We start from the raw sequence: 27541 nt of genomic DNA on the forward strand, positions 1-27541 counted from the left end.
TCTCTTCTTTGTTGTTGGGCTTCCTCTTTTATAAGCAGCCTAGTAGTTAGGGTGGTTCCTGTCAACAGTTGCTCCTATTCAAATTTGAAATTTGAATAATTCCTTGGGAGCGGTCTGCAACCATATTTGTCTAACCCGATTGTACGGCCCAATGATGACCGAAATAGGGGTGTAAACACTCCCAAGGATACAAGTGGACTTGATGTTGCTTGAAAATTATTTTTATGAAATTTGAATGTTATATATAAAACAGAAGAGCAACACCATTAACTGAATACAACAAAGAGGGTGGATAGGTAGTTTTTCTCACGTCAAATAATGAAAATAGTTAGGATTCCTCTCTAGCTATTGTCTTCTGAATCCCATGTACGATTAATAGGCACAAGGTAAAGAGGAACTTTCTTTTGAACAGTAACACCTAATTCTTCATCCATGTCTATATCTTCCTTCTTTATCCCATCAGGAAGGCCCCAATCAAAGGCATATAGAAGAGATGCCAATGTTAACTCAACTAGTGAAACACCCATGTGCATTCTAGGACAAACTCTTCGAGCTGCTCCAAATGGCAAGAACTCAAAATGTGTTCCCTTATAATCAATTGAGTTATCCATGAACCTCTCTGGCATGAACTCTTCTGGGTTCTTCCAATATTTGGGATCTCTCCCGATTGCGTAGACATTAACTTGGATCCTTGTTTTGGGGTAAATGTCATATCCGTTAATAGTAAAATGGCGCATGGTTTCTCGTGGGACCAAAAGAGGAGCTGGAGGATGCAATCTTAGAGTCTCCTTTACCACCATTTTAAGGTATTTAAGCTGATCAATAACTGCTTCAACAACCTTTCCTTTCTTACCAACAGTACTTGTAACCTCATTTTGTACTTTCTTCGTCACTTCTGGTTTCTTAACAAGCTCTGTCATTGCCCACACTATTGTAACAGCAGAAGTGTCTACGCCACCTCAAAATATATTCTGATCGAAGAAAAAAAAAAAAGAATAAAAAAAAATTATTAAGAATAATTCAACAAAAAAATAATATAAATTTTCTTTTTGGGAAGAAAGAAAAAAATGGTTGAGATTTTAAAGGTGAAAATTTTTGGATAGTATCATGAGACTCCGCCTACCAATCCACCGTACACCAACAAAATGGCATCCTATAGTATTTTGGTAAATACCATGAGATGAAATGGGTCGTGACAAGATGCCAAACACAAGGAACTGCCAAGGTATATGGTACTACCAAGTCCTGACCTTTTATCTAGAATTTTAAAAGCAACCTACCTGTTAAGGAGAGGATGCCCAAATACCATGCTTCACACCATTCTGCTCTCTCATGAAAAAATGAGGGTCTTACATATGTTTTTGTTTTATTTTTAATTTATCAATTTTGAAAATGTAGGGCTCCCATGAATTGTTTTATTTTTAATTTATCTATTTTGAAAATGTAGGGCTCCCATGGATTGATTGATACCTTTAATTTTCAGACTACTATGTAAGTCGTAACATGCACATTCCTTCTCATGCTGGTAATGTGGGAAATCCTCTCCTCTTTAGGAAGATACATGTTAAGGACTTGGGTAAAACTCATCCTTAAAAACTATCCGTTAAGGAGAGGGTGCCAAAATATCTATAAAGTCTCCACATCGGTTGGGAGGTTGATATCACATATAAGATATTTTAATTAGCCATAGATGGAGATAGGTGGCTTACCATGAGGATTCCCTTGATATGATTATTCGTAAAAGAACCTGCACCGTTATGTTCCCTAGCTATTCTGAGCAAGACATCAATGATGTCTTCCTGCTCTGATTCAGCTATCTCATTTTTCAGGTGTTCATCAATCACGTTTTGGTAGAAATCATCGAATTGATGGAAGCACTTTTCACGCCTTCCATGGAGGCCAGTGAACTTATCCAAGATCCACTCCACATAAGGGAAAAAATCGGCTCCAGTGAAGCTACCCAACAAAGCGCAAGCTTCATTTACAGTTTCTTCAAAGCCATTATTAAACTCTCTCCCCTTGTAACTCTTACCAAAAGCAACCCTACTAGTTATACCATCAGTGAGGGTGAAGAGCATCTCACTCATTAACTGGAGTTGGAGAAGATTTTGAAATTGAGCTAATCATTGAATCAACTTGTTCTTCTCTAATGGAACCAAAAGATTGAACCCTCTTCACACTAAAGAGCTCAAGAACACAGACCTTCCTCATCTCCCTCCAGTAATCATTGTAAGGCGAAAAAACAATGTCTGAGTTGTTGTATGAGAGCCTTCTAGGGCCCATCAAGTCAGGCCTACTGCAACAATCAAGATCATGAGACTTCATGATCTCACTTGCCATTTCAGCAGATGCGACTACCAGTGTAGGCTTGCGCCCAAATTGCAAAAGCATGATTGGACCATATTCCTGAGAGAGTTGCCATAGAGAGCGGTGAGGCAGCTTACTAAGTTGGTGCAAGTTACCTATTATGGGAAGCTTAGGAGGGCCAGGAGGAAGGTTGGTTCTCTTCACATGTTTGCTCTTTAGAATGAGAATCAATGGAAGGAGTGCTAGAAGGGGTAGAAGCCAAAGGGAAATCATAATGTGGCTTGATTCAAGATGAGCAATTCCCCTTATAAACACAGCTTTTGCCTCTTAAAAAATTATTAACAACTGCTAAGCAACTAGTGAGGTTGATAAGTGCCACAGTAACAAGATGCACGCATATGTAGATGGCTGACCCTTTGTGCCCTTCCCACCTCGCATTGGGACTCACATGAAGTACAGAAGCATGATTCATGAGACTCTTTGAGGTGGAATATAGGCAACCATTTCATCGTATTTAATTCCATCATAGTTCTTCTTTAATCCCATATTGGATGTGGGGGGGGAGGGGGGGTGTTGTATCTGGATTGATCATACATCAATTCTCCCACCTTTTTTGTTAATCCATATAACCTGCCATTGCAATAATTTCAGCTTCTATAGTTTTGTCTTTAAATTATAATCATATTAGGGCTGCAACAAGGTCGGGTTGGGTTAGGCTTTATAAAATTCTAGTCCAACCCTGAGTCCCCTTGGTTGGGCCTAGGCCCGACCCGACCCTGACTCAGGACCTAAAAAATTCAACCCTGACCCGTCACCCTCATGGTCGGGCCGGGCTGATCCTGATTGGCCCTGATCATGGGGAGGGGGGAAGAGAGATGCATGGGCTGGACTAGGCCGGGGAGAAAATTATCAATTTTACGTAAAATAACACTATAATAAAATGTTTATATCACTTATTATCTTCATATATAATATATTATATAACAAAATGTGGGTGATGTAAAGTTTATAATATATATTTTATACTATAACTTAAAATAGGGTCAGGTTGGGTCGGGCCAGGCTCATCCTGAGGCCTCAACCCTGGCCCGACCCGACTTTGACTTAAGGCTAGAAATTTATAGTCCTAACCCACCCTTAGGGCCGTGATATCTCAGCCCAGGGCCAGTTCGGCCTCAGGGTGGGCCAGGGCGTATTTGGGCCGATAGGGCCAAATTTGCACCCCTTTATCATAGTTTGAAATGCTTTACCAAAAAAAAAAGATTTGAAATAATGGAATTTATTTTGCCACATAATGTGGATTTTAAGGATAAGACATATATGAGCTCTTATTGGTTACTGTTTGATACGAGCCTTAACAGGTTGAGATTTGAATTGATATGCCAAATTCCTTGGTCTAATTGTTTCCCAATTTACCTGGTAAAGGCCACACTTCAGATAATCTTGTCAGATTATTAGGGATTTGCATCTTGACCGAGAACAGGGCCACCACCCCTTATGTTTTTTTATGAGGAATGGTAAGCACCACAAGTAAGTGGTGTAAGTGGGATTGGGCTCCTCTCTCCAGCGAGCCCCCCCAAGTGAGTGTCCAGTGAGGCATCCAACATCTGGGTTGCTAGGTGTAAGCGGGGATGTATACCTGCGTGAGGTTCGATGGGCGCCCAGCAACCCAGCCGCTCGCGGGAGGGGAGCCAGAACGGGGTAAGTAAACCCCCTCTGTATGATCGGACTCAAATGTGCGAGTACTATGACCCTTGTATATGTGTGATCAGAATCCCACTAGTATTTTTATCTAAAAACTAAATACATAAATAAAAGGCAAGAGATCTCTACTTGGTCACATGATCTCTACACAAGCGTCTGAGTCAATGGGTGAGCACGCCAGGGTATCTACCCAGGGGCCACTCAGGGGGCAGAGGCGTCATCTGACGGTGCCTTGTGAGAGGGCTTAGGAAACACCACCAAGTAGAGATCTTTTTCCCATAAATTTTCATGTTGTGGAAGTCACCGCTTGGTTGTGGTGTGTAGGAAAAAAGAGTTAGGAAAAAGACTTTGAGCCGCTAGCAGTGGGTTTGCTAGTAAACTCCTTCTCTAACTCTCTTTTCTTCGTATTGAAAAATCATTTAAATTCGATGTTAGAGATAATTACTTTACCCTTGGATCTATAAAAGATTCACTCATCCAAAAATGTCTCACCCTGCTTCTAAGACAATTACAGAAGCATTATCTATTTCTGGCTGAAAGCCAACTATGGAAGAAGAATTACAGGCTTTGGAGCATAACCACACTTGGGATCTTGTTCCATTGCCCCCTGGGAAGTCTGTCATTGGTTGTTGTTGGGTTTATGTTGTCAAGGTTAATGCTGATGGCTCTCTTGCTCGCCTGAAAGCTCACTTGGTGGCCAAGGACTATGCACAATTGTATGGTGTCGATTACTTGGATATATTCTCTCCGGTTGCCAAACTATCCTCCGTTTGTATCCTGATCTCTCTTGCCGCCTCTCATCGATGGCCTATGCATCAGCTGGATGTCAAGAATGCTTTCCTCCATGGTGATTTGCAGGAAGAGGTATATGTGAAGCAACCGCATGGGTTTGTTGCTCAGGAGGAGTCTGGGTTAGTTTGCAAAAAAGGGTGAACCACCATACCTTTTGATAACTATATGTTAAGGCATCATGAGACAAATATTTTGGTGCTCCTTGCTAAGGGTGAACCTGATGTCGAAATTCAAATTCATGCATCATGAAGAGAAAGAACCATTACACATGGGGTTTGATACAACTAATATAATGTGTGTTTGAACCATTCTGAATGATTTTGACTCGGTTCACTCGAAACCCTAATTGTTCTCCATGATTTTCTAACCAATCTCGTTAAGGCGCCATGGTTCTAAATTGGAAGATTTTTATTCAACCCGGCCATTGAAAATACTTTAGAATTGGGTACAAACTAGGGGTACAAGTGTACAACCAGGATGGGCTGGGTTGGGCCTGAATTTTTAGAATCCAAGCCAAACCATAGCTCCCCTTAGCTTAACTAAAGCCCAGCCTGGCCCTAGCTCGGGCTGTGATATATCTCAGCCTAGGCCTGGCCCTATTGGGCTCAACCCAACCCAGCTGGCCTTGATTAACCTTGAATGGACCGGGTTGGGCCGTGCTGGCCCTGATGGACCCTAGCAGCTCCTATTTTGTCATTCAGGCAAGGTTGGGGTAGCCCTGTTTTTTTACTATATGTATGATATTATTATATATAATTTTATATTAGATATTTATATATACACGGCCATGCATGCCGGGCTAGGTTAAACCTAGGCCAGGCCCTACCCCGGGCCTAGAAATTCCAACCCTATCTCGGCCCCTGCCAGGCTCAAGGCGGGTATGGGCGGGCACCAAACTTACACCCCTAGAATAAAATCATGAAGCTAGGTCTAACTTTGGATGATGTTTTCACATTCCATATGCACTATCATGAAACAGGATGCTTGAGGATATTAGAGTAAGTTATTGGCTTGAGTAATAATACAATGAGTGTAAAATTTGGTCTAATAACAGGTTTAGTGAAATTAGGAAACATTCCCACAGCAAAAGAAAGACCATCCATATTCCTCAGTTGGCGAGATCAAGTTTGAGGTTGACTTGTTGGACATCACTCTCAAGATTGACATTTTAAATGTAAATTGAAGGCAATAATGAGTCATTATTTTCAAGGTAGCATATGATGAAAATCACTTGAGTGATCAGCCAATAGTAAATAATAAAAAATAAAAAAGCAACTTCTTGTTTATTTATTAATTTTGTAAGCTAGAGATACACAACAAAGGGAGTCTGGATCACATTCTCATGGACCTGGCTCCTATGCATCCGGGCAGCCGGGTTACATGTGCAACGCCAGACTCAAGGTGGTGCGCTTTGACCGCCTTACCCCTACCCAAGCATCTTGCCCGAGCAAGGGTAAGGCGGTCAAAGCACGCCGCCTTGAGCTTGGCACTGCACATGCAGCCTGGCTGCCCAAATGCACAGCATCTTTTTCGCATTCTCATTTGCCCTTAGGGCGGGCGACGAGTAGATTCCATATATGTCTAAGGTGAGGGGGGGTACAAGAACCATTCTCATACAAAAATAGATGTGTCATCACGAAACCATAGGTGAAACGTTCACGTACAGGTAGGTTAAGTGATACAGATTCCAACTCCGAAGCATCAAAGTTGCTTACCTATATCCTCCTTGTTTAGTTAAAAGGTATGAAATCCTTACCTTCCCCTTCAAACGAAGGTCGATCATTTAAGGTGGCTGAATGGGTGTCAAGTCTAAATACACCTATAGAAGTTTCATTCAGACACTCCCATTTAATAACTCCAGGTTACAAAGATGAGTATAATATTAGGGTGTGGCTTTGAATAAAACAGCTGTCAATACCCAGCCCAACTTGGCAATATCTTATCCATCCCCCATTTTTTTATCCATGCATCCATCCCTGGCACTCAATTAGTCTTGACTCCCCGATAGTTTACCGTGTCTATGCCTACAACAGGGATATGTATTATACCAAGTCATGAAAATAGATGGGATCGAGACCCTCTTCAATTTCTAAAATGTGACAGTGCGGCAGTACTAGGTGGAGATAATTAAAAATAATAAATAATCAAGATGAGTTAATTGTGGAGGTGCCTAAAATGGAATTCCTCCCTGACTATCTTAACCCTTTATGAATAAAATATGTTGTGTAATACAAGAAAAATGACTTACCAGCAATGTAGTCTCATAACTCACAAGTAAGTCAAAGCAGTGATCGAGGTCATGCAAGCTAGAAGAAGCCTCCCAATGAAGACCTCAAGTTTTCAAAAATCCCAAGTGGAGTTAATATGTCTTAGGGAATTTTATATGTCCAAAAATGGTTGGTGTCTTCAATTTGAGGAAAGCTTCGTCATAAATCTCCAATTCCCTTAAAGTGTTGTATATTCGAAGTCCCCAAGGTTCTCTACCAACAAAATCCAAATGCTTATGAACCAAATACAGTTTCAATTGGCCCTTTTCGATCACTATGGAAAAGCGAGTATAAAATCCATGGAAGAATTGAAATTGTGGTACTTGTTTGCTCTTTTATCTCGAGAACCAACTCCACAAATTAACCAATTTGGAGCAAGGTGGGCAATTCCAACAATATTTTTAATGTTAACTTCACCATTAATGGAGTTCTGGAAATCCCACCTCTAGAAATTGAAGATGGAACTGATCATCTCTTTCGAAACCTAATTGCCTTTGAACAATGTTACCATGGTTGTAATGGTGAAATCACATCTTATGCATTCCTCTTGAACGATCTCATCAACTCTGTAGATGATGTTCATATACTAAAAGATAAAGGAATTTTACTTAATTAGTTGGTTGGGTTCTGATGAGGAAGTTTGTAATCGTTTTAACATGCTTTGTAATAATGTTATTACTGTGATAAATTACCATTATGTGGAGCTTCGTCAGCAGATATGATCAACAAATATTACAGAAAGGATTGGAACAAATGGAGAGCAACATTGAAGAGAAACTACTTCAACAGCCCTTGGGCAACCATTTTGTTCATTGCTGCCTCTGTACTACTGGTTCTCACGTTTCTACAAACTCTATTTACCATAAACCCTAGACCCTAGGTCACCTGTTTCAGTTATTTGTGACTGTAAATGTATTGTGTGTGTTACAAGTACTTAAATATTAGGGAAATTTATGTTTGCCACCCTTGGAATTTCATCTATTTCATAAACTTCTTTTGTATTTTGAAAGATTCTTACAAACGTACCCCCACCGTTAGATGAGATTTTAAGTGATGATGTCATCACCAAAATATTAAATAAATGCCATAATACCCTTAATGAAGGTGTTTTTACATAAGGGAAATTTACGTCTACCACCTCTGTATTTTCAAACAATTATGTCTACCACCCTTGGAATTTAAAATTTTCGTATGTACCCCTGAGTGCTAACTTTGTTAGTTTTATTTTGATAAGCCAATTTTGCTTTCTTGTTTGTTATTAATAAACTCACCTCATCCACCCTTTGTACCGTTGCATACCCTATTATCTGGAGTGACAAGGGATTGGGAGCCGACGACCTTCCATTTTACGATCACCTGCTGCTCCGGCAGAAGTGCTACGCTTGATTTTACAGAGGATGTCTGGGTGACGACTTTCCCTTTTGACATGATGGTGTCTTAAACAAATGAGGGTAAATATGTAAAAACACCTTTTTTGGTGAATGTTTTAAAAAATATTCAGGGGTGATAGACATAATTGTTTGAAACCACAGGGGTGGTAAACATAAATTTTCCTAATAACAAATAAGAAAGGGCAAAATTGTCTTTTCAAAATAAGAGTTAGCACTCAAGGGCACAGATGTAATTTTCAAAATTCCAGGAGTGATAGACGTAAATTTATGGTTCCATAATGATAATTCTAATATCATGCATGGATACTTTTGAATTCCAGCTCTCCATTATATGCTTGTATCTAGTTAACTATCCCATAAGAAAACAAAAGTGATGCTAACTTCTATTTCTTTTTGGTAAACAAAGCTTTATTATTAAGAACTTACACTACACATGGATTCCGAATTACAAGCTTCTAGAAGCCATGGAGTGAAAATTGGTCAATCAATCCTACACATCAAGGACCAATCCCTCATGGCAGAGCAGTTAGCTAAACTGTTCAATTTCCCGCCCCCCCCCCCCCTTGGAAAAAAAGCAAAAGTACATGATTCTAAACTCGATGCCAACTAAATGATATCTTGGATAATAAGGGTCATCATAATTGAAGGGTGCAATTAGTACTTGGTTGTCAGATTCTACAATTAGGTGGTCCAAAATATCTTCAATAGCTTGAAGGTTGCCTGTCCGAATTGCCATTATTTCATCAATGAGAATGGTTGAGAACATAGCCGATTCAAAAGTGGCATGTATTGGTCTGACACTATTATCACAAAAAATAAATCCAAGACCTACATTAGAATGGCAATCGAGGTGGTATACGATAGGGATGCATGAATCTCAAAATTTATTGGAGCCCTACTGAGCTTGTTAAATGACATCTTCGGGAGACCATGAATACCATTTCAAAACGAAATTGTTGCGCTCCGCAGATCTACCAAGCAATAAAGCTATAGAGAGATTTGGTCTTTTTGTATATTCTCTTCCCATGAATTCCTATAGCCACCCAATTCCAGATCCATTGTTGTATGTTTGATGAATCCATAAATAGGAAATATAGAATAGTATGTTACCAAACCATATCGCCCTTGCAAATGGGCATGCAAGAAGGACATGATCAATTGTTTCCATAGTGTCTCCACATTGAATACACTTTGTCCCCAAAGGAACTTTTTTATGGGATAAAGCCTCCGTCGTTGCTAGTTCATTTACACAAGCACGCGAAAAGAAGGATCTAATTTTTGGTAAGATTTGACAGGACCATATTTGTTTCAACACCTCCAATGGAACCAATCTTCTTGAAGAAAATGAGGCATTTCTCATGTTTTTAGCACATAGGACATGATAAGCGGACTTGACATTGTAACATCCGTTTGAGGCACCTTCCCAAATCAAAGAATCGTTCCTCTGAAATAAAGATAGAGGAATTTCAAAGATCGCCCTAATGTCACCAGGATGAAGGTAGGTTTCCATAATTTGGGCATTCCAACACCTATTCTCGTCATCAATAAGATCGGAAACAAGATGCAATGGTCATGCATCTGAACGAGGGTGTTGTAATTTGAAACAATGATGGCTTGGAACCCATTTGTCCTCCCAAACATTGATTTGGTCTACTTTTCCTACCTACTAGAGAAGGCCCATAAGAAGAACTTTGCAGTCGGCTAAGATACTTTGACATGCTCATGACAGCAGTTGTTCCAACGTGGCTTCCAAGAAATCACATCGTGGATAATAAATTTCCTTCATAAACCAAGCCCATGTTGTGTTTGGAAATTTCCACAGTCGCCAAGCTACTTTGGAAATATGTACAAGGATTTGGGTCTCTAAAACCCAATCCACCATTGAATTTCGGCTGGAATATGTTTTTTTCCAAGAGACCCAATGGATCTTATTACCTTGTGGAGTTTTCTCCCAACAGAAACGGGCTGCCTCCTTAGCAATTTTGTCATGGTCGGATGCAGGCAATTTGAAGTGTGAAGATGCAAAGGCTGACATAGAAAGACCCTTAGATTTGAGAAGAGTTTCTCGTACTGCATGTGTCAGAAATTGGTCCTTCCACCCTTGGAGTCTTTTGGCAATTTTATCATTTATATCTTGAAATAACTCAACATTTGAGACTCTAAAATCAATTGGAAGACTGAGATACTTACGTGGCCCATCCCCATAAGGAATCTTAAGGACTCTTGAGAAGCACCTGTTGAAACATGGGGTCGTATTTGGACTGAATGTGAGTCAGGATTTCTTAAGTTTGATTTCTTGTCCAGTTGCTTATCAATAAATGTTGAGACAATTCTTCAAGAAAGAAACTTCTTGGAGTTTCAACTCTGAGAATAGGAAGCAGTCATCTACAAATAAAAGATGAGTAAGAGGAGCAGATCTACCTCGAACCTTAATACCATGGATAAGGCCTGCAAATTCCGCGTTAGAGAGATAACACTAAGCGCCTGAGAGCATAGATTAAACCAAGAAGGTGCTAGATGTAGAGAAGATTTCTAAAGAATTTATGTATCGGTTGGACAGGCAAAAGTCCACCCGATCAGGCCGAAAGTACTAATTTGTCAGGGCAACTTTCGAGAGCTGTAACTTTTTCACTCGGGTGGCATTATGGAGCCATAATACCTTTTTAGAAATGTCAACCAAAGGCTGTCTAATGAATATGTTCATTCGACCACAAGTTTCGAGGTCAAATTTACACGTTTAAGGGGTGTACCGGGCCTCTGAAGTTCTATGCGTAATTTAGAAACTTTAGTTCCATTTTTTTTTATATATATTAGTTTGTTTCCTATTTTATTTATGTTTCCTTTTCCCTTTGTAATCCGACCTTATTATATAAGGAACGTTTTAGACGAAATAAAATCATCTTAAATTTTTGAATGAAGTAAGTTTGTTTTCTCTTTTTCCTCGTTGGAATTAGGGTTTTCGCTACCTTGAGGATTTGAGGGTCATGAGCACTGGAACAAGATCTAGCCCCCCATACTTCCTATTGGATCATAAGTGGCAGTGTATGGTAGTGTTATTCAGTAATTGGCAGCATGTGCCAGCATCATGGAAAGTGTAGAAGTACTTTGCACGAAAATTTTATAGGGGTTCACGTTGATGTGTCAACTTTGGAGCCAGTTTGAGTAGTCCAAATGGAAGATTTGGAAGGAGATATGAACATGGAAGTTTCAGTACGTCAAGTCTTCTTTCTAATGCAACTAAAATTGTGTTGATCTGATTCTGTATGAGGACAATATGGGGTTTTCCTTACAGTCGTAATGAAATAAATCAAAGTGAGGGAGTTTGGTCTCCAAATGTGGCTCTCGGGAAAAAATTCTTGACAAAAGAAATGGTCACAATGTCCTCTCTCTCATCAAGGCTTATTGTCTCTCCTGGCCTCGAAATTTGGAATCGTTCTCCTCTCAGGTTCCTTGCCCGGTCAGGTGCTCAGGTTCTTCTAATAAAGGGTGTGGAAATGACGACCTCACCCCCTGCCCAAACACACTGCCCGGGTGGGGTTAGGTCGTCATTTCCACCTCTCTGTGAGAGGAACCTGAGCACCTGACCGGGCAGGGAACCTGAGAGGATAAAAATTCTGAAATTTGTGCTAAAATCTCGTAAAACATGGGAGATTCTATTTCTAGACCTTTGTAGGCCTAGTGCATTAACTTATAGTAAATGCGCATACACAGGAGTGTTGGTTGAGGAAGTCAATGAATATCAGGCAGTTGTTAGAGTGGCACATCGTACATAGATTCCAATCGGATAGATGAGGTCAACACATGCGCTTCTTCTATCTTCCATGACTTCACTGCTTTGACGTACTTGTGACACTCAGACAGGGATAAGGTGGTCATTGCGCGCCTCACCGTGTCTTGACAACACAATCCTGCCGAGCAGCTCGGCAGTTTAAGGCACCTTCACAATTAACTCATCTTTATTGTTTATTCCTTTTATTTTGAAAATAAACCGGTCATCCATTTTCATCACTTGGTATAGTGCATATCCCTAATAATTATATGCATATAGGCTCGGCAAACTATCGAGAAGTCAAAGACTAATTGAGTGCCAGGGACGGATGGATGAAATATGGGGGATGGATATATAAGATATTATATTTTTAGTTGATCTTAAAAAATAGATTGGAAAGCAACTTGCAATGTACAAAAAATAAATAATGCAACTTGCATGGACTAAGGTTCTATGCATGGTTACTTAATATAATTGTAATAGTTGCTTCTGTTAATATCGATCAGGGTTATAGAATTTAAGATGCTTATGGTCATGCCAAACCTATTTTTCTTTTTATTATATATTTTATTTGTTAGTTACCAACCATATTTATTTCGGCCCATAGATTGTTCTTTGAAAGAATTTGCGAGAAAAGGACAAAAACGAAAAACAAAAAAACAAAAAAACAAAAAAATTTATGCCGAAAGGAGACTTATAGTTCCAATCATATTGTAAACAAATAAGGGCTCATATCGGTTACGCTATTCTGATATGTTTAGCCTTAAGATCTTTATTATGCTGCAAAATAAATCTCTCATTTCAAGCGAAATATGTGATTACAAAGTTATCATTTTAAAGGGATTTTCCTCTTGACACCCCTTTTTTTCGCTAAAGGGTCATTGCATTAAGGAAATAGAAAGAAAAAAGGAAAACAAACCAAGGAAAAGGGCGTAGCCCCTTACAACGAAGGAAACAGCTATAAAGAAATCAGTCAGGCAGAGGTGATCACTCTACCCGGCCCTACAAAACTCTGTAGCTAGGTAAACCCATAGCATCACAGCCCAGAAGCTCATTAATATGGCTAAGGAAGGTATGGCTATTCAGGGATGTGCCCGTTTTCGTCGCTTGCTTAGCCAAGTAGTCCGCAATATGGTTCGTTTCTCTGAAACAATGTGTAATTTTCCATTTGCAGAAGTCAAGGTACGGTTTAATCACCTGCCACCTTTGGAGAGCAAACCAGGGAATATTAGATTTCTGAATAAAGAGAACCAAAGCCGCTGAATCCGATTCGATCCAAATTTCTCTGAACCCAGTCTCCCTAGCAACAAAGAGCCCCTCCATCAGAGCTTCAATTTCAGCTTCGAAGCTATTGGAAATGCCCAGGTATTTTCCATATGAGAACACCACTTGGGCCTGGTAGTTGCGAAACATGCCCCCCGCCCCAGCCCTGCCAGGGTTGCCCAACGAACTGCCATCAATGTTGAGCTTGACCCAGTTTGAATCCGGCTTACACCAAAACACTTCCAAGATCCCCCTACCTGTGTCAATAGAAGAAACCAAACCAATAGTTTTGACACACCTCAGATCTTGAACGCTCTTGACCCCTCTAATCACAAACTTGCACTCTTGCAGCTCCCCTTTCACGCATTCCAGGACTTGCTTCATGCTCCGGAGAGTCCCCTCATGGCGCCTTTTATTTCTCTCTTCCCACAAAGTTGCACACACAACAATAGCACCTGCTGCCCACGGGTCTCTCAGATTAGATGCTCTAAGTTTTCCTTTCCACCACTCAAAAAAATCAAGGATGCTAGAGGGGTGCCCCCAAACGAAGCCAAACCAATCAGCGAAGGTATTCCAAACTCCAGCGCTAAATTCACAAGTGAGGAACAAATGGGCTGTCGACTCACACACTTTTCAGCACAGGGAGCACCGAGAAACTACGCAAACACCCCTTTTTTGTACTTCCACATCCGTAGGCATCTTCCCATGCGCTAATCTCCAACCAAGAGTGGAATGGCGAGGAAGCAGATTTTTGTGCCAAACAATGCTAGCCCAGGGGGCAATCGGCATCTTTCTTCTAATCTCCTCCCGAGCTGACGCCACAGAAAAATCACCTGACATCGAGCACCTCCACCGAATTGTATCCTCCACTCTGCAATTTGGGATCTGCAAAGTTTCAATCACCTGGAAAGCTTTAGACAAGGCCATCGAAGAAACTTGACGCAGCTTCCACCTCCTTTCTTCTAAAAATTCATGCACTTTCATAGTATCTTTGTCGAAGAAATCCTCATTCAGCCCAGTTAATTTCAAAATAGAATCCGGACCCCACCATCTATCCTTCCAAAAATTTATTTTTTCCCCATTCCCTAGGATCCATCGTTCATTATCTGTCACAAATTTCCACATTCTTCTAATCCCCGGCCAAATAAACGAAGCCGTATAACCAGGCCGAGCCTTCCCCCATTTGTTAATGAACCGATGGCGCAGGAAAGAAGAAGACACCGTCTCCTCGTTTCTGACCTTCCAGGTGAGCTTGCAGAGCAAGGCTTTATTGACGTCCCTCAGCCACCTGATCCCTAGACCTCCCTCCTCCTTGCATAGAGTGGCTTGATTCAAGACCAACATGCCCCCCCCTCTTTAAATGACACTTCTTTAGCTGTATTTAGAAATTGACAATCTTCATTTAATTGTCACTTGTCTTATTCCAAAAAGTTCTTTAAGGTAGGGGTATAAAAGTATTTTCAAAAATAATTTGAAAGTAAATTTATCATTATCTCATTATCAAAAAAAGTAATCATTGTTGTGCACATTTTTCGAGGATATCTTGTGAAATGACAATATTTACCCTCGTTGGAAAGAAAATGTGTTATACTAAAAAGGTAAAAAAGTAAAGTTACAAAATCTTGATGATCTTTTAAAACAATAAATATCCCAATCCATAAACAGTTCCAAAGAAAATGGTGAAGATTCTGATTTTATTTTATTCCAGAACACTTATAAAAGTCTTAAAATATAATTTTTTCTCTTTCAACCTATAGTTTCTATTGTTTTAATTTTAATTTAGCTAATTTCTCTTTTGTTAAAATATCTCGCCCCATTTTAAGAAAACAGTGTTCAATAGATACAAAATCTTGATGATCTTTTAAATACTCTACTTTCATCTCAACTCAATCGTCATTTCTATTTTCCAAGTATGCAAAACAGCTATCTACCATCATTCAATGTGTATTTATTAGTATTCGTTTCTATTATACTCTCTCATTACAATGTTTTATGTTATCCATCGATAATTATTGAAAAAAGTCATGTGCTTGATACAATTTTGCATATTGAGAAAGTCCCATTACCTTACAAAACCAAAATAATTTGCTCTCCAACACTTAACAAATGGTTACATATTTGCTAGTAACATAAAAATATATATACATATATATAAATTGAGTTAAGAAAAGATAAAATTTCTTACTTTCTTCTCTTCTGTTTTTTTTTTTTTTTTTTTTGTGGTTTTTTTCCTTGAATGAACGTGAAGCAGGTTTATTTTCTTGCTAAAACCCTTTTTAATCTCTCATATTGTATATTTTGAATGTGTTGAGATGACATAAATAAAATAAAAAAAGATTAACATTTTAAATGTAAATTGAAGGCAATAATGAGGCAAATTAATCCCATTTAAATAATAATCCCCACCACCCACCCACACACCCCCCCCCCCCCAAAAAAAAAACAACTTCTTGTTTATTTATTAATTTTGTAAGCTAGATACACAACAAAGGGAGTCTGGATCACATTCTCATACGAAAATGTAATCCAGTCTCCAACAAAGGAGCAATAACTTGAGAAGGTATAGAAATAATAGCTATTGGGTATTAATACGCGCTTATTGGGTGAAATAATGCAAACAGCTAGGAATCGCATCTCTCTCTCTAATTAGGGCACATCAAATTAATTAACACTTAATAATAGGCACAAGGTAAAGAGGAGTTTTCTTATGAGCAGCAAGACCGGCTTGGTCATCCATGTTTATATCTTCATTCTTCATCCCATCAGGAAGTCCCCAATCAAAGGAATAGAGAAGATTTGCCAGTGCTAGCTCAACTGTTGAAAGACCCATGTTCATCCCAGGACACATTCTTCGACCTGCTCCAAATGGCAATAACTCAAAATGTGTTCCCTTGTAATCTATTGAGCTATCCATGAACCTCTCTGGCATGAACTTTTCTGGGTTCACCCAATTTTTTGGATCTCTCCCGATTGCCCAAGCATTCACTAGTACCCTTGTTTTGGGGTAAATATTATATCCGTTAATCGTAAAATGGTTTATGGCTTCTCTTGGTAGCAATAGAGGAAGTGAAGGATGCAATCTTAGACTCTCCTTCATCACCATTTTAAAGAATTTAAGCTTATCAATGTCTGCTTCAGCAACCTTTCCTTTCTTTCCAACAGTGTTTCTAATCTCTTCTTGTACTTTATTCATCACTTCCGGGTTCTTAGCAAGCTCTGTCATTGCCCACTCCATTAAAACAGCACCAGTGTCTACTCCACCTAAAAATATATTCTGATGATGGGGGGAAAAAAAAAGAAGTAACTAAACAAAAATTATTAAGAATAATCCATTAAAAAAAAAAGTTAATTAATTAGCTGATGAAGAGAGATGAATTAGAATTGGAGTGATAGCTAGCTAGCTACGATCAGGCTTAATTAATTACCATGAGGAGTCCTTTGATATGATCATGAGTGAGAGAACCTGCACCTGTATAATCCCTTCCTACTTTGAGCAAGACATCAATGATGTCTTCATGCTCGGATTCATCCCTCTCATTTTTGAGATGTTCATCAATCACGTTTTGGTAGAAATGATCAAATTCATGGAAGCACCTCTCACGCCTTCCATGGAGGCCAGTGAATTTGTCCATAATCCACCCTACATAAGGGAAAAAATCGGCGCCGGAGAAGCTACCCAACATAGTCATGGCTTCATTAACAGCTTCTCCAAACCGTCCATTATCAAAATCTCTCCCCTTGTAACTCTTACCAAAAGCAACCCTACAAGTTATATCATCAGTGAGGGCAAAGAGCATCTCACTCAGATTAATTGGAGTTGATGAAGAAGATTTCGAAATTGAGTTGATCATTGAACCAACTCTCTCTTCTCTAATGGAATTATAAGATTGCACCCTCTTCACACTAAAGAGCTCTAGAACACAGACCTTCCTCATCTCCCTCCAATACTCATTGTAAGGCCCAAAAGCAATGTCATAGAAGTTGTATGAGAGCCTCCTAGGGCCCATCAAGTCAGGCCTGCTGCAACAATCAAGATCATGAGACTTCATCATCTCACTTGCAATTTCAGCAGATGAAACAACTACTGTTGGCATGCCCCCAAATTCCAAATGCATGATTGGACCATATTCCTTAGAGAGTAGCCGTAGAGAGCGGTGAGGAAGCTCACCAAGTTGGTGCAAGTTACCTATGATGGGAAGCTTGGGAGGGCCAGGAGGAAGGTTGGTTCTCCTCACTTGTTTGCTCTTTAGAATAAGAATCAATGGAAGGAAAGCTAGAATGGGAAGAAGCCATAGTGGCATGGTGAAAAGAGCAATCATCATAATGCGACTTCTATGTATGATCGCTATGAGAGTGGCTTGATTCAAGACCAGCATGCCCCCCCCCCCCCTTAAATAGCACAGCTCTTAAAAAAAATCTGAACAACTGCATATGTTAGGAGGCTGTCCATTTCTGTCCTTCCAACCTCAGAGGAGGCATTGGTTGTGCTTTGCCGGCCGGCAATTGGGTTGAAAAATAAATTGAGGTACCACAGGATGACATAGCCAATTTGAGGTAGGAAACCTTCTAGACCGACCATATATTAATTTTTCCAATGTTTTAAGTCCATACAATCTGAAAATTCAAAATTTAAATTTTTTTCCTCTTCTATAGTTTTACCTTGGGAATGTCTAATGACACCTCTATAGGTGTGTGTGGAAATTTACATATTCATTTAATTGCAACTTGTCTTATTCCTAAAAAATCTTTAAGTTTTGGGTATAAAAGAAATTTCAAAAATAATTTGAAAGTGATTTCATTATGTCATTATCAAAAGTTATCAATGTTTTGTACATTTCATACATGTGAAATGACAGTATTTACCCTTGTAGGGAAACTAAGAGTTTTATACTATAAGAATAAAAAAGTAAAAATAACTCAGACAACTATTACAATCATATTAAGTAACCATGCATAGAACCTTAGCCAATGCAAGTTGCCTTATTTATTTATTTTTTTTGCACATTGCAAGTTGCTTTCAAAACTATTTTTGTGTAAATAATGACTTGAAGTCTTAGTTCCAATGGATCGGGTCCTACAAAATTACTATATGTACTCATGACGACAATGGCATAATTCATGAGATTATTAAGGCTGGATCATGGGCCATCACTTAAAGGTCGTACCCAGTGCACAAGGCTCCCGCATTTAGTAGGGTCTGTGGTGGGTCAAATATACGCAGCCTTACCCATGTTTCCAAAGAGGCTGTTTTCAGGACTTGACCACGTGACCAAGCGTTCAACAAGTGAACACTTTATCCCACTTAATCATATATAATTTCATCATTTTAATTACTTAATCCCATCTTTGCTATGACAAATGAAGTATAGGGCATGATTGATTAAATGTGCAAATAACGACTTGAAATCAAAGTTCCAATTGTTCCGGCCCCTCCTAGACTGCTACTAGATGTTCTTCGATTTAGAGGCACGATTCATGAGATTATATATAGAGTGGAGGGTGGAGGAGTTACAAAACCCTTCATAATATATAATTCTATCATTCTTCTTTCTTAATCCCATACCTATTATGGAAAAAGAAAAGGGTTGATACATTATCGATCAAAAAGATCAACTAAAAATATAATATCTTATCTGAATTTAGCTCGTCTCCAGGGGGCATGCGCCCAAGGTGCTACCAGGGGTCATCTAGTGGTTGAGTTATGTCGCACACATTTTGGCACATGCCTAGGGATGTGTGCAGCACAGCCCAACGGCTGGAAGCGTCCTGGACGTTCCCTGCTCTGTAGAAACGATCCTGATCCATCTTATCCATGCATCCGTCCCTGACACTCAATTAGTCTTGACTCCCCAATAGTTTGCCGAGTCTATGCGTATAATAGGGATATGTGCCCAAAGTGACGTGCCTCCCTGACTATCTTTCCACAGCAGAGTCCCATAATGGCTCCCTAGGGCTTGCAAAGGGTGATACCTTGCGTAAACACACAATCATCGATCTTAACCCTTTATGAATAGAATATGTTGTGTAATACAAGAAAAATGACTTACCAACGATGTAGTCTCACACCTCACAAGTAAGTCAAAGCAGTACTGAGGTCATACCAGCACGAAGAAGTCATGTCTTAACATGCTTTATAGAATTTCATATATCAAAATTACATGCGCTTCGCCTTAGAGAATTTTATATTTTAACGTATCTTAGGGAATTTCATATATCAATATTATGTGATGCTTAACATGCATTAGGGAATTTCATGTTTCAAAATTATACACGCTTCGCCTTAGAGAATTTTATATTTTAACGTATCGTAGGGAATTTCATATATCAATATTATGTGTACGCTTAACATGTATTAGGGAATTTCATGTTTCAAAATTACAAACGCTTCGCCTTAGAGAATTTTATATTTTAACGTATCTTAGGGAATTTCATATATCAATATTATGTGTACGCTTAACATGTATTAGGGAATTTCATGTATCAAAATTACATGCGCTTCACCTTAGAGAATTTTATATTTTAACGTATTTTAGGGAATTTCATCAATATTATACGCTTAACATGTATAAGGGAATTTCATGTATTAAAATCAAGTATCCAATATGAGTATTTGACAGCTCCCCCTCCCCCCCCCCCCCCCAAGAGAAAAAAAAATCCTAAGCAATATTCTTTTTTTCTTTTAATAAATAGTCAACTACAAATATCGTGATTAGAATACTATGTTAGATTTTTAGTTTGAATAGAATCTTATATTCCCTATTATGGACTAATATTAAATAACCGAAAACTCAGGCTAATTATAATATTGGTCTAATTATAATCAATTGTATGATTCGATTTGGTTAGTACTTAGGGGTACAGACATAATTTTTAAAATTCCAAAGATGGTAGATGTAATTATTTGAAAACACAGATATGGTAGACGTAAATTTATGTTTCCATAATGATAATTCTAATATCATGCATGGATACTTTTGAATTCCAGCTCTCCATCATATGCTAGTATCTAGTTAACTATCCCATAAGAAAACAAAACTGATGCTAACTTCTATTTCTTTTTGGTAAACAAAGCTTTACTAATAAGAACTTACACTACACATGGATTCCGAATTACAAGCTTCTGGAAGCCATGGTGTGAAAATTGGCCAATCAGTCCTACACATCAAGGACCAATCCCTCATGGCTAAACTGTTCAATTCCCCCCCCCCCCCTGGAATAAAAGCAAAAGTACATGATTCTAAACTCGATGCCAACTAAATGATATCTTGGATAATAAGGGTCACCATAATTGAGGGGTGAAATCAGTACTTGGTTGTCAAATTCTACAATTAGGTGGTCCAACTATCTTCAATAGCTTGAAGGTTGCCTGTCCAAATTGTCATTATTCCACCAATGAGAATGGTTGAGAACATAGTCAATTCAGAAGTAGCATGTATTGGTCTGACACTATTATCACAGAAAATAAACCCAAGACCTGCATTAAAATGGCAATCGAGGTGGTATACGGTAAGGATGCATGAATCTCAAAATTCATTGAAGCACTACTGAGCTTGTTAAATGACATCATCGGGAGACCATGAATACTATTTTAAAATGAAATTGTTGCGCTCCGCCAGATATACCAAGCAATAAAACTGTAGAGAGAACTGATCTTTTTGTATATTATATTCCCATGAATTCCTATAGCCACCCAATTCTAGATCCATTGTTGTATGTTTGATGAATCCGTAAATAGGCAATATAGAATAGTATGCTACCAAATCCATTGTTGGATGTTTGATGAATCCGTAAATAGGCAATATAGAATAGTATGCTACCAAACCATATCGCCCTTGCACAAGGGCATGCAAGAAGGACATGATCAATTGTTTCCATAGTGTCTCCACATTGAATACACTTCGTCCCCAAATGAACTTTTTGATGGGATAAAGCCTTAGTCGTTGCTAGCCCATTTACACAAGCATGCCAAAAGAAGGATCTAAATTTTGGTAGGATTTGACAGGACTGTATTTGTTTCAACACCTCCCATGGAACCACTCTTCTTGATGAAAATGAAGCATTTCTCATGTTTTTAGCACATAGGGCATGATAAGCGGACTTGACATTGTAACATCCGTTTGGGGCACCTTCCCAAATTAAAGAATCGTTCTTCGGAAATAAAGATAGAGGAATTTCAAAGATCGCCCTAATGTCATCGGGATGAAGGTAGGTTTCCATAATTTGGACAGTCCAACACCTATTCTCGTCATCAATAAAATTGGAAACAAGATGCAATGGACATGCATCTGAACGAGGGTGTTGTAATTTAAAACTATCACCCATTTGTCCTTCCAAATATTGATTTGATCTACTTTTCCTACCTGCTAGAGAAGGCCCATAAGAAGAACTTTGCAATCAGCTAAGATACTTTGGCATGCCCATGACAGCTGTTGTCCCAACGTGGCTTCCAAGAAATCACATCGTGGATAATAAATTTCCTTGATAAACCGAGCCTATGTTGAGTTTGGAAATTTCCATAGTCGCCAAGCTACTTTGGAAATATATACAAGGATATGTTGTTTTGGGTCTCTAAAACCCAATCCACCATTGAATTTCAGCAGGAATATGTTTTTTTCCAAGAGACCCAATGGATCTTATTACCTTGTGGAGTTTTCTCCCAACAGAAACGGGCTACCTCCTTAGCAATTTTGTCATGGTCGGATCCAGGCTATTTGAAGTGTGAAGATGCAAAGGTTGACATAGAGAGATCCTTAGATTTGAGAAGAGTTTCTTGCACTGTATGTGTCAGAAATTGGTCCTTCCACCCTTGGAGTCTTTTGGCAATTTTATCATTTATATCTTGAAATAACTCAACATTTGAGACTCTAAAATCAATTGGGAGACCGAGATACTTACGTGGCCCATCCCCATAAGGAATCTTAAGGACTCTTGAGAAGCACCTGTTGAAACATGGGGTCGTATTTGGACTGAATGTGAGTCAGGATTTCTTAAGTTTGATTTCTTGTCCAGTTGCTTATCAATAAATGTTGAGACAATTCTTCAAGAAAGAAACTTCTTGGAGTTTCAACTCTGAGAATAGGAAGCAGTCATCTACAAATAAAAGATGAGTAAGAGGAGCAGATCTACCTCGAACCTTAATACCATGGATAAGGCCTGTAAATTTCGCGTTAGAGGGGATAACACTAAGCGCTTGAGAGCATAGCTAAACAAAGAAGGTGCTAGATGTAGAGAAGATTTCTAAAGAATTTATGTATCGATTGGACCAGCAGAAGTCCACCCGATCAGGCTGAAAGTACTAATTTGTCAAGGCAACTTTCGAGAGCTGTAACTTTTTCACTCGGGTGGCATTATGGAGCCATAATACCTTTGTAGAAATTTCAACCAAAGGCTGTCCAATAAATAAGTTCATTAGACCACAAGTTTTGAGGTCACACGTTTAAGGGGTGTACCGGGCCTCTGAAGTTCTATGCGCAATTTAGAAATTTTAGTTCCATACTTTATTTTTCTATATTAGTTTGTTTCCTATTTTATTTAGGTTTCCTTTTCCCTTTGTAATCCGACATTATTATGTAAGGATCGTTTTAGATGAAATAAAATCATCTTAAAATTTTGAATAAAGTAAGTTTGTTTTCTCTTCTTCCTCGTTGGAATTAGGGTTTTCGCTACCTTGAAGATTTGAAGGTCGTGAGCGCTAGAACAAGTTCTAGCCCGCCATACTTCCTATTGCGTCATAAGTGGCAGTTGTTTGCAAGAAATAATAACCGCAAGCGTACGGATCAATCGTAGCTACGGGTCGAACTCAAGGAGATGTATGCTACTCTATCTTACTCATTTTAAAGCAATGCAAAGTGAACCAAATTAATTAAAGTGTGAAATTAAACTAATGATAATTAAATTAATGTATCCTAACTCCCAAGCATCTAGCAAAATTACGTATCTAACGAATTGAATTGGCGTCCTAACACACATCCATCTAACCTATCAATACTAACACGGATTGGAAGGAATAAATCGCAGCCACACACCACAACCACATAAAATAAAATAAAATAAAGGAAGAATGAAACTACGAGATTAAAAAGGTGAAACCCGAAGGTGCTTGAACCGGACTGAAATTACCTGCATCTTCTAACACACTTGAAATGGCGGTACCAAATCTGAAATTAAAACAAAAATAATTAAATTAAAATCCTAACATAATGCATGATAATGATAGTGAATAAAAATAAAATCCTAAAAGCATGATTGCATTAGAAAGATAGACAATGAGAATGAAAATAAAAATAATAGAGAATGAAAATTCCTAATAGAATGGAGGGATTAATGGAGATGAGAATACTAATAAAATAAAAATAATAGAAGAAAAAATTAGAAACTAGAAGAATTAAGAGGTTAAGAAAAAGAAGCAAATAAAAATAAAAATAAGAACTAATACTCCCTTCTACAAAAGTTGAAAGTGCATGAATTAATTAAAATTGCATGAATGAAATCGATGAAGCTTGAACACTTGAATAATCCTTACATGGCTTCCTCTTCTAAATCTCCAAGTCTTCTCACAAGAATTAGAAACTTAGACTAGAAAGCTTTAAAACTAGAACTAGAATTAAGAGATTACAATCATATTGAAGACATTAATTGAAAGCATAAAATTATTACAACTATGGAATCAAACTCATAAAATCAAACTAGAACTAGAAAAGCCAAAAATTAGAAGGTGAAGAAGAAGAAAAATTCATGAAAAAATGAACTAAAACTAGCCTAAAAAATAACAAAACTAAACTAGAACTAACTAATTACAACCCAAAGGGCAAGGGGTATTTATAGGGGAAGGAGAAAAGAAGAGAGAAGAGGTAGGAGAAATATTCCCTTCTCCTTCCTTTACAAAAAGCTTGAATCCCAAGAAAAAATAGAAAACGGAAGAGATACAAAGCTTAGCTCCCTAAACCTGCTATTTTCTAAAAAGTGGACTTTCTAATTTTATTCTTGTACTTCCTTATCTTTGCGTGACTCTTCTCCAAGTAATGTGATCAAGGCATCTTCAATGTTTGACTTTGCAATCTTCCAAGGATGAGAAAATCTTCTCCAAAAGCAATCTATCCATAGTAAAATTCCTATAATGCAGCTTGGAAATTTGGAGGAGAGAGAGAGTGAGGGTAATGACTAGGATTCCCTTCAAGAATCAATTAAATCCTCATTCTGTCCTTCAAAAAACGTGGAGCATAAGATGCTTATATAGGTCTCACTGTTGCATTCCTTGCGAAAAATCACCCAAAATAGACCCAAATTTCGTTCAATTTGAAGTTCGGGAGCCCAAGATATCTCAAGTTGAAGTTGGACTGCTCCAGAGCCTTCCAAATAGAATCTTTCGGGTAACAAACAAGTCAATTCCGGATTTATCACGATGTAGGCGCGTACGCTGAACTTCTGCACCATGGCATCATTTTGGACCTTCAAATCTGCCTCTAAAAATCGGACTTAATATCAGCCTTTGGATCGGTGTCTACTTGAATTTTAAGATAACTTCTGAGAATTGTACTATGGCCCCTAGAATCTAAACTTCCACTTTACTTTGTCCCCGATCAATTTTCATTAATTACAAACAAACCCCTATCATAAAAATTGAAAACAGTGGCATGCCATATTTGTGTGTCGTTACGGAAACGGCCATAACTTCTTCGTTTCAACTCAGAATCAAGTGTCGTTTGAACAGTTACGAAGCTGACTCAATGGGCTACGCATCCATACTATTAACACCTCAAAATTATGCTAAGGGGCCCACTATACTTATATTCAAATTTGACTGATTGGTGTGATTCTTTCAGTGCTCAATCCAAACTTGATTTTCTCGACTCCTGGGCGCTTCCGACTACTGCCCAACACCACTAAACAACTTAAAAATGGCTCCTTAGCATCATTTACTCTATTTTCACAAGAATTCACCTAAAACCTGAAAACACAAAAAACCTCGAGTAGCTCCGTTCCAAGTATAAAAATGCATGCTTTATGGCCCTATGATTTCACACATAAATGTGCTCATCAGCAGTTTATGGCAGTGTTATTCAGTGATTGGCAACATGTGTCAGCATCATGGAAAGTGTATAAGTACTTTGCATGGAAATTTTATTGGTTTACGCTGATGTGTCGACTTTGGAGCCAATTTGAGTAGTCCAAATGGAAGATTTGGAAGGAGATATGAACATGGAAGTTTTAGTACGTCAAGTCTTCTTTCTAATGCAACTAAAATTACATTGATCTGATTCTATATGAGGACAATATGGGGTTTTTTGTACAGTCATACTGAAATAAACGTTCTCGTAAAACATGGGACATTGGTCTCCAAATGTAGCTCTCGGGAAAATTTTCTTGACAAAAGAAATGGTCACAATGTTCTCTCTCTCATCAAGGCTTATTCTCTCTCCTGGCCTTGAAATTTCTGCTAAACTCTCGTAAAACATGGGAGATTCTATTTCTAGATTTTTGTAGGCCTAGTGCACTAACTTATAGTACATGTGCTTACACTGGAGTGTTGGCTGAGGAAGTCCATGAATATCAGGCAGTTGTTAGAGTGGCACGTCGTATAGATTCCAATCAGATAGATGAGGTCAACATGTGCGCTTCTTCTAGCTTCCATGACTTCACCGCTTTGACTTACTTGTGATCGAGACTGCACTACTGGTAAGTTGTTTTCTTTGTAATGCAAAACATATTTTATTCATAAAGGGTTAACGTGATGTATGTTTACGCAAGGTACCACTATCTGCAAGCGCTAGGGAGCCATTATGGGACTCCGCTGTGGAAAGATCGGGAGCAATTTGGATCCTCTATTGCCGAGCTGCCCAGCAGGACCGTTCTGCCAAGAAACCGGGGGACACGCAATGACCGCCTTTGTTAAATCCGTGCCCAAAACCCTGTTTAAAGCCCGGTCTAACTGGTCTGGTTCAACTTGTGTAGAATTGATGGTGGCGTACTCTAGAGAACTATGGGCAATGATACTCAAACCATCTCACAGGATCATTGACCATACACAGGGAAGGTCATCGAGGATAGGTTCATCAACAAGGACAGGGGGAAATTTGTCGATAAAGGAGTATTTCTGGGCATCCCCTTTGCAGGCGGACCCGTAAGGCCCGTACTGGTTCCCTATACCAGTTTACGACGACTGGGGGTAAGCCATTATTCATGTATTCCACTTATGAGTGTAATTAATATTATATAGATTGCCAATTAGGCTTAGGAGTATAGAACTCTTTAATTTAGAAATAGAAATGGCCTATGGGTCTTATTGGTTATAAAGCCCAATGTCTTCAACCAAAACCTAAAGCCTATGTCTACCCAAACAAACCTTAGTCAAATAGACCTAAGAACTTACACTCCACCCAAACATGCCCTAAGGCACAATGGGTGAAGTAAATAGGAATCCAAAGATTCACTATTCACTTCACCAAGAAACCCTAAAATGAATTTGAGAGGTGAGGAAGGAGGGAGGAAGGAGGGAAGAAGAAGAAAAAGGAGAAGCAGAAAGTGGGAGGAGCACTCCCTTCACCTTGCCTCACCATTGAAGGTACACTCTTCTCCATTTCATTTACTCCCTCTCTATGTCAATCTTTGGAAGGATTCATTGAAGAACCATGTCCTACCATTAATGGAGCTCCACCTACCAAATGAGGAGTGCCATCAATGGAGGACATTAATGCTTCTATTCTTGTACTAAATGGACTATAATGGCTTCCATACTTCCATCAATGTTAGCCTAAGACCATTTAGGTAAACCCTAAGCTAAGAACTTGTGACTAAGGACCAAACCCTTGGATTTGTAAACCCTCTTGATTAAGAAACCTAAAACCCTAGTTTAAGGTAATATTCATAGTTAAGAATGTATGTTATAACCCTAGATTGTGTCCATTTGAGCCAAGAAACCAAACCCACAAAACCAAATTTAGATTTGGGCAATAAATGAAAAACGGTGGATGCAGTCGGGCAAAAATGGTAGGAGCAGCCCAGGCACCCATCTACCATTTTAGGCCTAAGCCATCTACCATTTCTATACT

At 38.8% G+C, this 27541-nt stretch overlaps 1 protein-coding gene across 1 annotated transcript; it reads right to left on the minus strand.

The window, feature by feature from the left end:
• Positions 1 to 341: 341 nt before the first annotated feature.
• Positions 342 to 23195, minus strand: LOC122665881 (cytochrome P450 71B10-like). The gene is made up of 4 exons (XM_043862013.1): positions 23192 to 23195; positions 16919 to 17822; positions 16636 to 16767; positions 342 to 839 (listed from the first exon to the last, which is right to left on the minus strand). The coding sequence occupies exons 2-4, from the start codon at positions 17813 to 17815 to the stop codon at positions 342 to 344; spliced, it is 1527 nt and encodes a 508-aa protein (XP_043717948.1). The 5' UTR covers positions 17816 to 17822; positions 23192 to 23195.
• Positions 23196 to 27541: the final 4346 nt, after the last annotated feature.

Source organism: Telopea speciosissima, chromosome 6 (assembly GCF_018873765.1).
Source record: "Telopea speciosissima isolate NSW1024214 ecotype Mountain lineage chromosome 6, Tspe_v1, whole genome shotgun sequence".
NCBI classification, from domain to species: Eukaryota; Viridiplantae; Streptophyta; class Magnoliopsida; order Proteales; family Proteaceae; genus Telopea; species Telopea speciosissima.